At 44.1% G+C, this 12,948-nt stretch overlaps 1 protein-coding gene across 1 annotated transcript in view; it reads left to right on the plus strand.

Moving 5' to 3' along the window:
- The window catches only part of TMEM132D (transmembrane protein 132D), an 896,163-nt gene that overhangs the window by 752,012 nt on the left and 131,203 nt on the right, over positions 1-12,948 (plus strand). Inside the window, exon 5 of the mRNA XM_086345974.1 lies at positions 9,294-9,434. Coding sequence (XP_086202100.1) covers positions 9,294-9,434 — 141 coding nt within the window. The remainder of the gene's footprint in view (positions 1-9,293; positions 9,435-12,948) is intronic.

Below are 12,948 nucleotides of genomic sequence, written 5' to 3' on the forward strand. Positions count from 1 at the left end.
TAGTATGAAGCTCCAGAATAAATCATGTTCATACTTTTTTTTTAAAAAAAGGAAGGGATTGCATTTCCAAAAGAAAACTGAAGTCCTGTTATGCAGAAGGACTTGGGGCAGGTGAAAATCAAGGTTGTCCATCCCAGAAACTCATTATATTTCTTTAAAAATATTACTGCATTGGCTAAAATGTTCATGTGGCTTTTTCCGAAAGATGTTACAGAAAAACCCGAACGAATTTTTTGTCAATATAAGGAAATTGACTGTGGTATTTCACTCAAACCCCATTTGTTGGAGAGCTTACACGCTCTTCTTCTGTCCTCATGAGCCCCCAGAGGAAATGCTATCTTTGTGCAAATCTAAGTAAAATCAAGCTGAGTGTGCCAGTTCACTTTTACTGCCACCTCCTCATAACGCCCATCTTTCAAATTTCTCTCTCACTGAGTTAAAAAGATGTGAAATGCCCTGCTTGGAGGTAAGGGGATGGGACCGTGTGCAGCCTGATCAGATAAGCCTCTGATTTTGCAAATGCTGACCCCAAGCCAGGCTTCCCGCAGCCCAGCTGGGAGCCCGACTTCCACTTATGCTTCATCCTGTTTGTTTTATAGGATGTTCGCCCTTCTCTGCCCTCCTCCAATGGGGCACTCGAAGCCCTGTCTATGATGCTTCTGTTTAGAGAAGGAGTGAACCCAGCTAACACCACATTTATTCTATTCCAACCTCGTTCATTGAGATTAACATTTGTGGGATCATTTCAAAGCCACATATTAACATGATTTCCCAAAGCCACAGTAATGTTGAAGTTCCCAAATCGTTTTCTTCTCATTAGGAACAACAGGCAATTTAACTTACTTCTTTCAGCCCAAGAGCTGTGAAAACTGATGAATATTTCTTCCTTCCAAGCTGTGTCAGATAGGACTGTGATTATCTGTGAGTGACAGGGACACACATACAAAAGGATGAAAAGGGCAGGACCTCAGTCTTCTCTCCAGATGTGTTCAGAGGAAGCAGTCCAAGCTTCATGCTGTGAGGCATCTACCATCAGGCTGCTTCTCTTTGAGACTCAGCGATGGCACCAGTTTCCTGGGGCTGCTGTAACAAAGTACATCAAACGTGGTGGCTTCAAACAACAGAAATTTACATGGAAACAACCTAAATGTCTGTTGACAGATGAATGGATAAAGAAGATGTGGTACATGTATACAAAGGGGTATTACTGCTGCTACTGCTAAGTCACTTCAGTCGTGTCCGACTCTGTGCAACCCCATAGACGGCAGCCCACCAGGCTCCCCCGTCCCTGGGATTCTCCAGGCAAGAACACTGGAGTGGGTTGCCATTTCCTTCTCCAATGCATGAAAGTGAAAAGTGAAAGTGAAGTCGCTCAGTAGTGTCCGACTCCTAGTGACCCCACAGACTGCAGCCCACCAGGCTCCTCCGTCCATGGGATTTGCCAGGCAAGAGTACTGGAGTGGGGTGCCATTGCCTTCTCCCACAAAGGGGTATTACTCAGCCATAAAAAAGAATGCAATCTTGCCACTTGCAGCAACAGGAGGCATCTAGAGATTATCACACTGAGTGAAGTAAGTCAGAAAGAGAAAGACGAATATCACAATATCACTTACATGTGGAATCTAGACGATGACACAAATGACCTTACCTGTGAAACAGAAACAGACTCACAGACGTAAAGAACAGACTTGTGGTTGCCAAGGGCAGAGGAAAAAGAAGGACTGAGAGTTTTGAATTAGCAGATGCAAACTACTATATAGGGACTGGATAAACAGCAAGGTCCTACCTTGTAGCACAGGGAGCTATATTCAGTATCCTGTGATAAACCGTCATGGAAAAGAATATGAAAAAGGATGTATGTATAATTGAATCACTGTACCATACAGTAGAAATTAACACAATGTTGTAAGTCAACTATACTTCAATTAAAAAAAAATTATTCTCTCACAGTTCAATAATCCCAAAATTCAGGTGTTGACAGAGCCATGTTCCCTCTGATTGTTCTTGAAGAGTACATTTCCTGCTTCCTCTTTCTCACATTTTATTGTTGAGAAAATTTAGGCACCAAGAGTTAAGTTAGTTAGACTTCCCTGGCAGTCCAGTGGTTAAGACTCTGAGCTTCCAATTTAGGAGGTGTGGGTTTGAGGAACTAAGATCCCATATGCTGCCAGCATCTTTGAAGCTCCTTGGCTGGTAGCTGCATCCCTGTCGTCTCTGCTTTTGTCTTCACAGGACCATTCTCCCTGTGCCTCTTGACTCTGTTTTCTCTTCCTATGAGGACACTGGTTGTTGGATTAGGGCCCACTCAAACCCAACATGGCCTCATTTTAACGAATTATACCTGCAAAGACTCTCTGTTAGAATAAAATCATGTCCTGAGGTTCTGGGTAGAAAGGAACTCTGGGGGACACTGTTCACCCCATCACAGTCATCATGCACCTTTGGGTATAGTCAGTTCTCTACATATGAATGACTTCTGTTCTAAGAGCACATTGCTAAGTCCAATTTGTTCCCGAGTCCTACAAAGGCAGCTAGGTGCCCAACTAACAGCATCGGCTATATAGTACTATACTATAATAGGTTTATAATACCTTTCACACAAATAATACATTAAAAAAATACAAAAAATAAAACATTTTTAATCTTACAGGACTGGACCTTGAAAAGTACAGTAGTATAGTACAACAGCTGGCATCCAAGCGCTGGCATCGAGTGAACGGGCAAGAAGAGCTACTGGCTGGAGGAGGGAGAGAAGGTGGGAGATAGCAGAGCTGCAGATCGTCAGCAACAGGAGATGGAGGGCAAACTGCAGTTTCACTCTCACTTAACATTGATGGAATGCACGTTAGCATCTTTGAAAGTTTGCAACTTGAATTTCTTAGGCACCGGGCAATTCTTAACCCACTGAAACCCAGGTCAAAAGCAAGAGGTGGGCACTGTTATCCTGATTTTATAGTTGAGAAAATTTAGGCACCAAGAGTTAAGTTAGTTAGACTTCCCTGGCAGTCCAGTGGTTAAGACTGTGAGCTTCCAATTTAGGAGGTGTGGGTTCAGGGAACTAAGATCCCATATGCTGTGAAGCGCAGCCAAAATGTTAAAAGAAAAAGAAAGAAAAAAATAGCATACTTAATAAGAGATTAAAAAAAAAAAAAGTTATATAGGTTGCCTGAGGTCACCCAGTGGGTTGTGTCAAAAGTGAGATTTGAACCCAGTGGTCCTACAAGAGTCTCCCTGCTCTTAACCTTTGTACTACACTGAACCATTTGGGTCTTAACAGCAAGCTCCACCTTTGGGGGTGCAAGAGACAGCCCCAACTGTGCATGGTGGGCTGGAAGAAAAGGAAAATGCAAAACAAACCTTCAGAATCTGCTTTTTTAAAACAGACTTCCCTGGCAACTTCACCCAGAGACTGCCATTTATATCTCATGGACCAAAACCATATCACAGATTAAGGGCAGCCAAAAAGATGTAATAATTTTAGCTGGGCATTTTACAGCCTTAAAGGAAATTGGCATTTTGTTAGGTAAGCAGGAAAGCAGGATATGTACTGGATGAGTTACAAACTGCCTGTAACACACAGATCCATCTCTTGATGTGGTTTTCTTTTTTAATTTTTATTGAAATAGAATTAGTTTACAATGTTGTGTTAGTTTCAGGCATACAGCAAAGTGGTTAAATCATACATATATATTCTTTTAGAATCTTTTTTCATTATAGGTTATTACAAAATATTGAATATAGTTCCCTGTGCTACACAGTAGGACCTTGTCGACTATCTATTTTACATATAGTGGTGTGTATCTGTTAATCCCAAACTCCTAATTTATTCCTCCCCCCTTTCCCCTTTGGTAACCATGAGTTTGTTTTCTATGCCTGTGAGTCTATTTCTGTTTTTGACATGTTTTAGAGGGTCCCCCTTCAAAAGTAGTGTTTTCCTGTATCCATTATCTTCCTCTTCTCTGTTTTAAAAATAATGTTCAAGAGTGCACATGAAGAAATGACTGTGTTCATACACAAAATCAGAACCCTAGAAACAAGAGGAAATTTAAAAAAACAAACAAACACTCTAATGTTGATTCCAATCCGTCAGATCTCCATATGACAAAGTGTTTCACACTTAAGTCACAGCAGACTGTCAGGGCTGTGTGCATTTCCCTTACACACTGCCAGAGTGCTCCAGACCAATTCCTAGCATCACCGTCTGCCAGGATCTTTTGTTGAGATTGTCTGTCTGCACACACAGCAGGCTGGACGAGCCAGGGAATGGTCAGCTTGCAGGAGCTGATGGGTAAAACTCCAGCTCCCTCTCCCTTCCTGTAATTATTTTTAGCTGTTTATTTTGGTGTGTTTTCTTTTTTTAATTTATTTGGCTGCGCCACTAGGGTTCTTAGTTTGGGGCATATGGGATCTAGTTCCCTGACCAACAATTGAACCTGGGCCCCTTTCCATTGGGAGCATGGAATCTTAACCCCTGGGCCACCAGGGGAGCCCCTCAGCTCTGTCTTTTAGATAGCTTCCCCCACAGGAAAATATATTATAAAACATTTCAACATATTAAAATATGTAACATAACCAATGTGTTTCATCATAGGGATCAACCCCTGCAAGATTAAGCTCCAGCCCCCAACTCTGGTCACTGGCAGGACATGCATCCTTGTTGTCTGCCCATTTTTCCATGTATCACTTCCCCACTCCCTTCTTGAAGTTTCCTGAGTCTCTGAAACAAATGGCTCTTGAATCCTCATTCCAGCATCTGTTTCTGGGGCCTTTCCAAACTAAGATGCGGGTCATCGTTTCTCAAGTAAAACGAGGACAGTCATTGTTGCCTGACAATAGAGGATAATGAGTTACATTTCAAAAAAGGATCTGCACCCTTACTCACGAGGTCGTCCCTTTTCCTGGTGCCACAGTCAGAGTCTCTTGCCCCCTCTTGCCCTCTCCTAGCCGCTGGTGACCCTCAAGTTCTGCAGCCATGTGGTCCAATTCCCAGAAAGGACTTACTAGCAAGAACACAGTGTCCAGATGGCAGAAGACAAGCATGGAGCTATCAGTAAGAACTGAGACAGGGCTTTCTCAAGACATGCCTGCCTTTGTATCCGAGGCTCAGGGGCTGTGATAAGGGGAACTCACGTCAATAAGGCAACTGGGCCTTCAAGGGTTTTATGGAATCACATCTCAACCCACGCCAGGCCTCTGCAGGCACATTCACCACCATCTTCTTGTCCAGAGACTTTTGTGAGCCATCCACACACCAGTCACCTCCTGGAGAAAGTCAGCAATGCACAAGAGAAGGCTCTCTTCTTTTTTCATCTTTTTTTAAATTTTTTGCACTACTCAGAACTTTCTTTATGTTTCCTTCTTTCTTTCTTGTCTATGCTGGGTCTTTGCTATGGGACTCAGGCTTCTTTTGCTGCGGAGCATGGGCTCTCGAGCAGGGGCTCGGTACTTGTGGCACACAGGCTTCGTTGCCCCCATGGCATGTGGGATCTTCCCGGGCCAGAGATCGAACCCTTGTCCCCTGCACTGGAAAACAGGTCCTCAACCACTGGACCACCAGGGAAGTCCCTCAGAACCTTACTAATACAAGCAAAAGAACCAAACTTAACTAATTCAAAAAAACACAGCAATAACGTTTTTTTGTTTTTGTTTTTGTTTTAATAAGCAGTAGGGAATATATTGCTTTGTGTAACCATGAAGTCCATGAATTATTGCATGGATTAGATCTAGGTTTCTTTTTTAATTTCTATTTTATATTGAAGTTGGCTTCCCAGGTAGCTCAGTGGTAAAGAATCTGCCTACTGATGCAGGAGACACAGGTTCAATCCCTGGGTCGGGAAGATAACCTGGAATAGGAAATGGAAACCCACTACAGTATTCTTGCCTGGAAAACCCCATGGACAGAGAAGCTTGGCAGGCTGCAGTCCATGGGGTCACAAAGAATCGGCCGTGACTGAGCAACTGAGGCTGTGTTGGTTTCAGGTATACAGCAAAGTGATTCTGTTATACATATGCATGTGTCTATTCTTCTTCAAATCCTTTTCCCATTTAGATTGTTGCTGAATATTAAGCAGAGTGAAGAGAAGTTTCTTGATATCAAATAATCACACAGAGGAGGCAGGAAAATGCCAGGCTTGAAAGCTTGGTCCCTAATCCCCACTGAAATCTTGCAGATGGACTGATGCACTCTGTTTAGAGGATAAGAAAACATCCCAGACCTGTGGGCTCACAGCTGCTCAGTGGTTATCCCAGGGTCATTTCCCACAATGCTGACCTGACTGCAATGCATTCCAGGCCTTTTGAGTTTTATTGTTGGGCAGAGATGCTCTTTACTTTTCTACCACTGGTGTGCAAAATTGTTTTCCCTGAAGCTGATGTTCTAATGCTGTTTCTCTAGTCTGCTTTTTCCCTTAGAGATGAGCCAGTTTGGGCCTAAGAGTTAAATTGCATTTTTCCACTTCTTCTCGAAGTGTGAACAGTTCCTTTTGATCTCTACCCTTTAGAGTGGAAAAATATGGCTGGCCTTTTTCCTCCCCAGAGGCAGCGGGAAGTAGCAACACCATGCTGATTGGCTTCCTTCATTCTTTTACTATGTTTGTACCCAAAATAAAATAAAAATCCTCTGGAAACCCACAGGGGAGGGGAAAAAAGGTGCATAAGCAATGGGGTATTTGGAGGCCTATGCATATTCAGACAATTTGAGGCATAGTCTTTGAAATTCAGGAACATTACAAACTGTAGTCTTGTCTTTTAGAATTAAAGAAACAATATATATATACACACATATATATCCATGTATGTGTGTATATATATATATTATCATATCCAAAGGCTAAGCCAAATGAACTAATTATAAAACGAACTGAGTCCTATAAAGGAAAAGTAAAATCTTACATAAGAAATAGAAAGTTAACATAAGGAAAACGGTTATATAATTTTAAGCTGATAAACTTCTACGCCTTCTTCTGGCATACAGCTAAATGGGCGTTTTTGATTTCACATGAAAACCAAATTAACAAGAATCTCTGCAAGCCTGTCTCTAAAAGACGTAAAAGGCTTCCTAAATAGGTCCTGAGGCCCGTCCAGACGTGGTGTTGCTGTACCCAGGCTCAACCGGTCAAGTTCAGATGAATAGAAGAAACTCGGCGTGCACGCTGACATAAGATCTCTTAGGAATACGACTGACATGTGATGAATGGGGATTGAACAGAACTCGAATGTCTTGTTGTACAAAGATTGAGGCTTATATGGGAATTTTTATCTTCACGTGGTTAAAGGAGGTGATCCTTGCAGAGAAGAATGAGATTCCTATTGCTTGAGGCTCAGTGTTCTCCACCTGAGAAATAGGCTCACAGGATCCCATAGGACTGCTCCAGTTCACAAACCGCAAGAGTGTGAGAGTAACCCTAGAAGGCATAGGTTTGTTGGAGGCAGAAGTGCGGAGTGAGGATTCTTGCTTAGTGTCCAGGAAAAGGTGCGTGTGTGCTCAGTCGCTGAGTCGTAGCCTACTCTTAGCGACCCCACGGACTGTAACCCACCAGGCTCCTCTGTCCATGGGATTTCCCAAGCAAGAATACTGGAGTGAATTGCTCTTTCCTTCTCCAAGGGATCTTCCCAACACAGAGAAAAAGTACCCATTGCCAAGAAGAGAGAACTCAGGCAGACAAATGTCATATGATATCACTTACACGTGGAGTCCAAAAAAATGATTCAAATGAACTTACCTACAAAAACAGAAATAGACGCACAAGCATAGAAAACAAACTGTGGTTACCAAAAAGGAAGGCAGGGAAAGGATAAACTAGGAGTTTAGGATTAACAGGTACACACTACTCTGTGTGTGTGTGTGTGTGTGTGTGTGTGTGTGTGTGTGTTAGTCGCTCAGTCGTGTCCGACTCTTTGCAACCCCATGGACTGTAGCCCTCCAGGCTTTTCTGTCCATGGGATTCTCCAGGCAAGAATACTGGAGTGGGTTGCCATTTCCTTTTCCACTCGACTATATATAAAAGAGATAAATGACAAGGACCTATTGTATAGCACAGGGAACTATATCCAGTATCTTGGAATAACCAATAATGGAAAAGAATCTGAAAAGTAATATATATATACATATATGAATCACCTTGCCATGTATCACAAATAGCACAACATTGTAAAGCATCTATATGTCAGTAAAAAATAAAAAATTAAAAGGAAGGGACCTACGCACAGAAGGCTAACATACAGAACAAGGAGATGAATATGCTAGTGTGGGTTCCAGTTCCTCCCTTGCTGGGTCCTTCTCCATGCTTTCCACAGGCTCTGGGTGAGGTTCTATTGAGCAGGAAGCAGAGGCAGCCCCACAGAGCTTACCATCTAGAAGGATGAAAGGATTGAACAACTATAAGGAATAGCAAAACTGCAGTGGTGTCAGATGCCCCAAAGGAGAGCCCATGCCTTTCTTTCCTGGGCTCTGAGGGACTGTCATGTTCTTGGCTCTGAAAGCAAATAACAGAAGCAAACAGGGAGGTCCTAAAGGACACATGTTGAGCTGAGCTCTGGAGGAAGTGTTTAGCAGGGAAAATGCATGTTGGGGTGAGTGTGTGTGTATGAGTGTTGTGCGTGTGTGTGTCACATTGATGGGGCTCTGGGGGTGTCACTGAGGTCATCATAGCATTCCAGACACATACAGAGGCTGGGATAGCCTTGGAAAAGTGACAGGAAGTGAAAGAAAGCAAGAGCCACAGCATACAGAGTGACAGTCTCTCAGTCTCCTTATGTCCCGCACATTAGGCATCTTGTTCCCTGGCCAACAGTTGACTGTTTACATCGGAATCCTTTTGTGTGAATTTAGACCAATTGGAACATGAACACGTGGACTCAGGGGTTGAACATCCTGGGTTCTACTTCCACCTCCACCTTCGCCATTTCTTAGCTGTGTCAAGTAACAAAACCTCTCTGTGCCAACCACATAGTAGAGCAAATCTGAATGCACGTTAAATGATTCTGTGAGACTTCATAGGTCCATACTTATACAGTGCTAGGACAGTTCTTGGTGCATGATGAAGTTTGTCAAATACAATATTCATGATGAATTTGCTCCCCCGCCCTCTGCATCCCATACCCCTCTCCATCATATTCAACCCCTCAAAAGTCTGGGTGATGGAGGAACATTACCTGGGCCACCATGATCCCTTGGCTGGTGCAGAATGCCAGGCTTCCTGAACCTGAGTGGGGGCAGCTTCTTCACAGGGAGCCTGAGGGAAGGCAATCTACACGTGTCTGGATGTGATGGCAGAATACGTTTGCTCTTCCAGGAGGCGGAAATCCTGAACACAGCCATCCTCACTGGGAAGACAGTGGCCGTGCCCGTGAAGGTGGTCTCTGTGGAGGAGGACGGTGCGGTGACAGATCTCAAGTCCGTGGAGTGTCGATCATCTGATGAAGATGTCATTAAGGCAAGTTGACACCCCCGGCTCCCTGCAGAAATCCACTGTTGAGTCAGCATCAGTGCTCGTCAACCGGCTGGGACCACAGAGTCCCCCAAGATCCCCCATCCCCCATCCCACTCTGGTTATCCTGCTGCTTCCATTCCCTGCCCGAGATTAGATCAGGATGAGAAGGACATGGTGCTTCAGGGGGTGGTGGGGAATGGTAGTCCTGGTCAGTGATGATCCTAACCGTCTGTGTTTCCAAATGCTGTGACCTCTTCCACGCCCCCAGGGAGGATGGCCGAGGGATGAGGGACCACCATCCAAATAGAGCTTACTGTCCCCCCACTCACTGCATCGGCTGGGAAGGGGAGAGAAGGGAGCATCAGAAACTAGGTTGATGTGTATGCCGCCACGCTCTAGGATGATTTCATAGCACAAAGGTTTTTGGAGGATCAGTGAGGATTCACAAGTGGCTCCACTCCCCTAGCTAACCAGTAGGATTCTCCATGAGTTAGGGGTGGGGTGACCAGCTCCCCCATCCCTGCTTTAAATGCTGAAGACTCCCTCCTTCTCTCTGGCTGCTTTTACCTTTTAAATTGAATGCAAAAGTGATCTAAAACAAAGGCCTTTGGGGGAATGCAATGCCTGGGGAGGAAGGGGGTGCCTGGTTTGCTCTGCCAAGCAGCTTGTAGTGTGATGCCAGTCAGCAGGGGAAAGGGTTTGTCACGCTGTCGCCACCCACTGTGCAGACAGAGCTTCCTGGCACCTCCTCTGAGCCAGCCTCCCAGCAAACGCCCCCATCCTGGGAGGGATGCAGTGGGGAGGGGGGGGGCCTCCCATCCTTGTGGTCCCAGGACTCATCAGAGCCCACCAGCCTTCCTGCCTGTTCTGCTCAGGGACTGAAGGGCCTCTCTGACCCCACGTGAACCCCAGGTAGCATTTCCACCCACGAGAAGGCAGGGGACAAACGCAGATTGAGTCGTCGCTGAGCTCTGGGTCCAGTTTCAGATGTTGGGACCACAAGTTAGAGGCACGGCCCTGTCCTTAGAGTCTCAGAGAGAAGGCAGTGCTGTGAGAAGATGACCGAGCCGTGTGACACATTATACAACACATCCCACCCTTCATTCCCTTCACCTCAGTACATGGCACATTCATCTTCCCAGTGGCTCAGACCAGAATCTTGGCACATCCTTTAAACCAGTGTCTTAGCACGTCCCATATTCCTGGTTCTCTCTCTCTCCCCACATCCAGTCCTTCAGCAATTCCCGTTGGCAGTGCTTTCTAAACACACCCAGGAGCCAAGCAGTCCTCACAGCTACCACCCCAGCCCAAGCCACCATAACTCTCCTGGATCAAAGCAGTGACCTTCTTGTTGGCTTCTCAGTGGCCTCCTGAGGCAGCTGGAGTGATTCATGTGGAAGCCTAGTGATGTTATTCCTTAGCTCAGAACCATCCACTGGCCTCCTCCCACCTCAAAGGTAAAGCCAAAGGGTTTACCAGGACAGGGGAAGTACAGCCCAGCCAGCTATGCCTGCCTCAACTCAGACCTCACTCTGGTCATGCTCCCTCTCACCACCTCTGTTCCAAGGACTATGCAGATTTCGCTTTTCCTCTAACAGTTCAGACATCCTTCTGCTCCGCAAGGTCCTAACTCTCTTCCCCTCGATGGTTTTCAGGCATGCTCACCCCTTTATCTTCTTGCTAAAGTCTTTCCTAAGCAAGTTTTATATATATATATATATAATATATATATATGATATATATTTATATAAATAAATTATATATATATATCATTTGATATATATGATATTATTTATTTTATTCTTGGCCGTGCTAGGTCTTTGTTAGTGTGCCCCGGCTTTCTGCAGTTGCAGCAAGCAGGGGCTACTCTTTAGTTGTGCTGCATAGGCTTCTCATTGTGATGACTTCTCTTGGGGAGTGTGGGCTCTAGGGCCTGCAGGCTATGCTCAGTATTTGCCATTCCCAGGCTCTAGAGCACAGGCTCAGGATTTGCGGGGCAGAGGCTTTGTTGTTCTGCAGCACGTGGGACCTTCCGGGGCCAGGGATCAAACCTGTGTCTCGTGCATTGGCAGGCAGATTCTTTACCACTGAGCCACCAGGGAAGCCCCGAGTAAGTTTTGCAAAATTTTGTAAAAATCATATGCCATTCGATCTAGCTCATTATTTACTTTATTTAGCTTATATTTATTAAGCGTATTATTTAGCTTATTATTATTAAGGGTCCTCTCCATCATGGCTCCAGGAAAACACTAAGGAAACTCTGAAGATGAACCTGCGGAAGAGGAAGATCACGGAAACCATACATACCCCTGGGGAGGTCTGCTGCTTAAACCTGCACCAGCTTCCAGTTTGCAACGTTGTGGGTGGCATTTTATGTTCCAGACAGTCTTTGTTGGCTATTTATTATGAATTAGGTAAATCATCCACTGTGAGTTTCTTCCTGTTTGCGCCGCTTTTAGGAAGTACTACTGATTCCTACAGTAGATAGGGAGCTTTGTCCTGCAGCTCCCATTTTCCTTTTTTCTGATAACAATAACCGGATATTCTCTAAAAATCCCTCCACCGAATTCGTACACGTTTTTTTCCTTTTTTCCCCCCCAAATTCTTTATTTTATTTTTTTTTAATTTTTATTGGAGTATAGTTGCTTTACAATGTTGTGTTAGTTTCTGCTGTACAGCAAAGTGAATCTGTTATATGTATACCTACATCTGCTGATTTTTAGATTTCCATCCCATTTAGGTCACCACAGAGCACTGAGTAGAGTTCCCTGTGCGATACAGTAGGTTCTCATCAGTTATCTATTTTATACACAGTAGTGTGTATATGCCAATCTCAGTCTCCCAGTTTATCCTACCCACCCTTTTGGTATCCATACGTGTGTTCTCTACATCTGCGTTTCTATTTCTGCTTTGCAAGTAAGTTCATCTGTACCATTTTTCTAGATTCCACTTACAAGTGATCCACGGTATTTGCTTTCCTCTTTGTGACTTAACTTCACTGTATGAGAGTCTTGAATGTTTTACTTTTTAAAATTTATTTAAATTTTTTCTTCCAGTTTGATTGGGATATCATTGATATACAGCACTGTATAGGTTTAAGGTGTCCAGCATAATGATTTAACCTGTGTACGTCATGAAATGATGATCATGATAAGTTTAGTGAATGTCCATCACTTCACGTGGATACATAATTGTGTGCTCAGTCAGTCTGAGCCTGCCAGGTTCCCCTGTCCATGGGATTCTCCAGGCAATATTGGAGTGAGTTGCTTCTCACTCCAGGGAGATACATAAATAAAGAAATAGAAAAAAAATTTTTTTCTTGTGATGCTCACTCTTAGGATTTTCTCTCATAACAACTTTCACGTGTAACATACAGCAGTATTACTTCTATTTCTTATGTTGTACATTACATCTCTAGCACCTATTTATCTTATAGCTAGGAGTCTGTCTCTTTGGTTGCCTTCATCCAATTCCCTCTCACCTCACCCAATGCCTCTGATAACCACAAATCTGATCT

The sequence above is a fragment of the Bos grunniens genome, chromosome 17, assembly GCF_055505025.1.
Source record: "Bos grunniens cultivar Pamir isolate PY7600 chromosome 17, Bosgru_T2T1.0, whole genome shotgun sequence".
Taxonomy (NCBI): domain Eukaryota; kingdom Metazoa; phylum Chordata; class Mammalia; order Artiodactyla; family Bovidae; genus Bos; species Bos grunniens.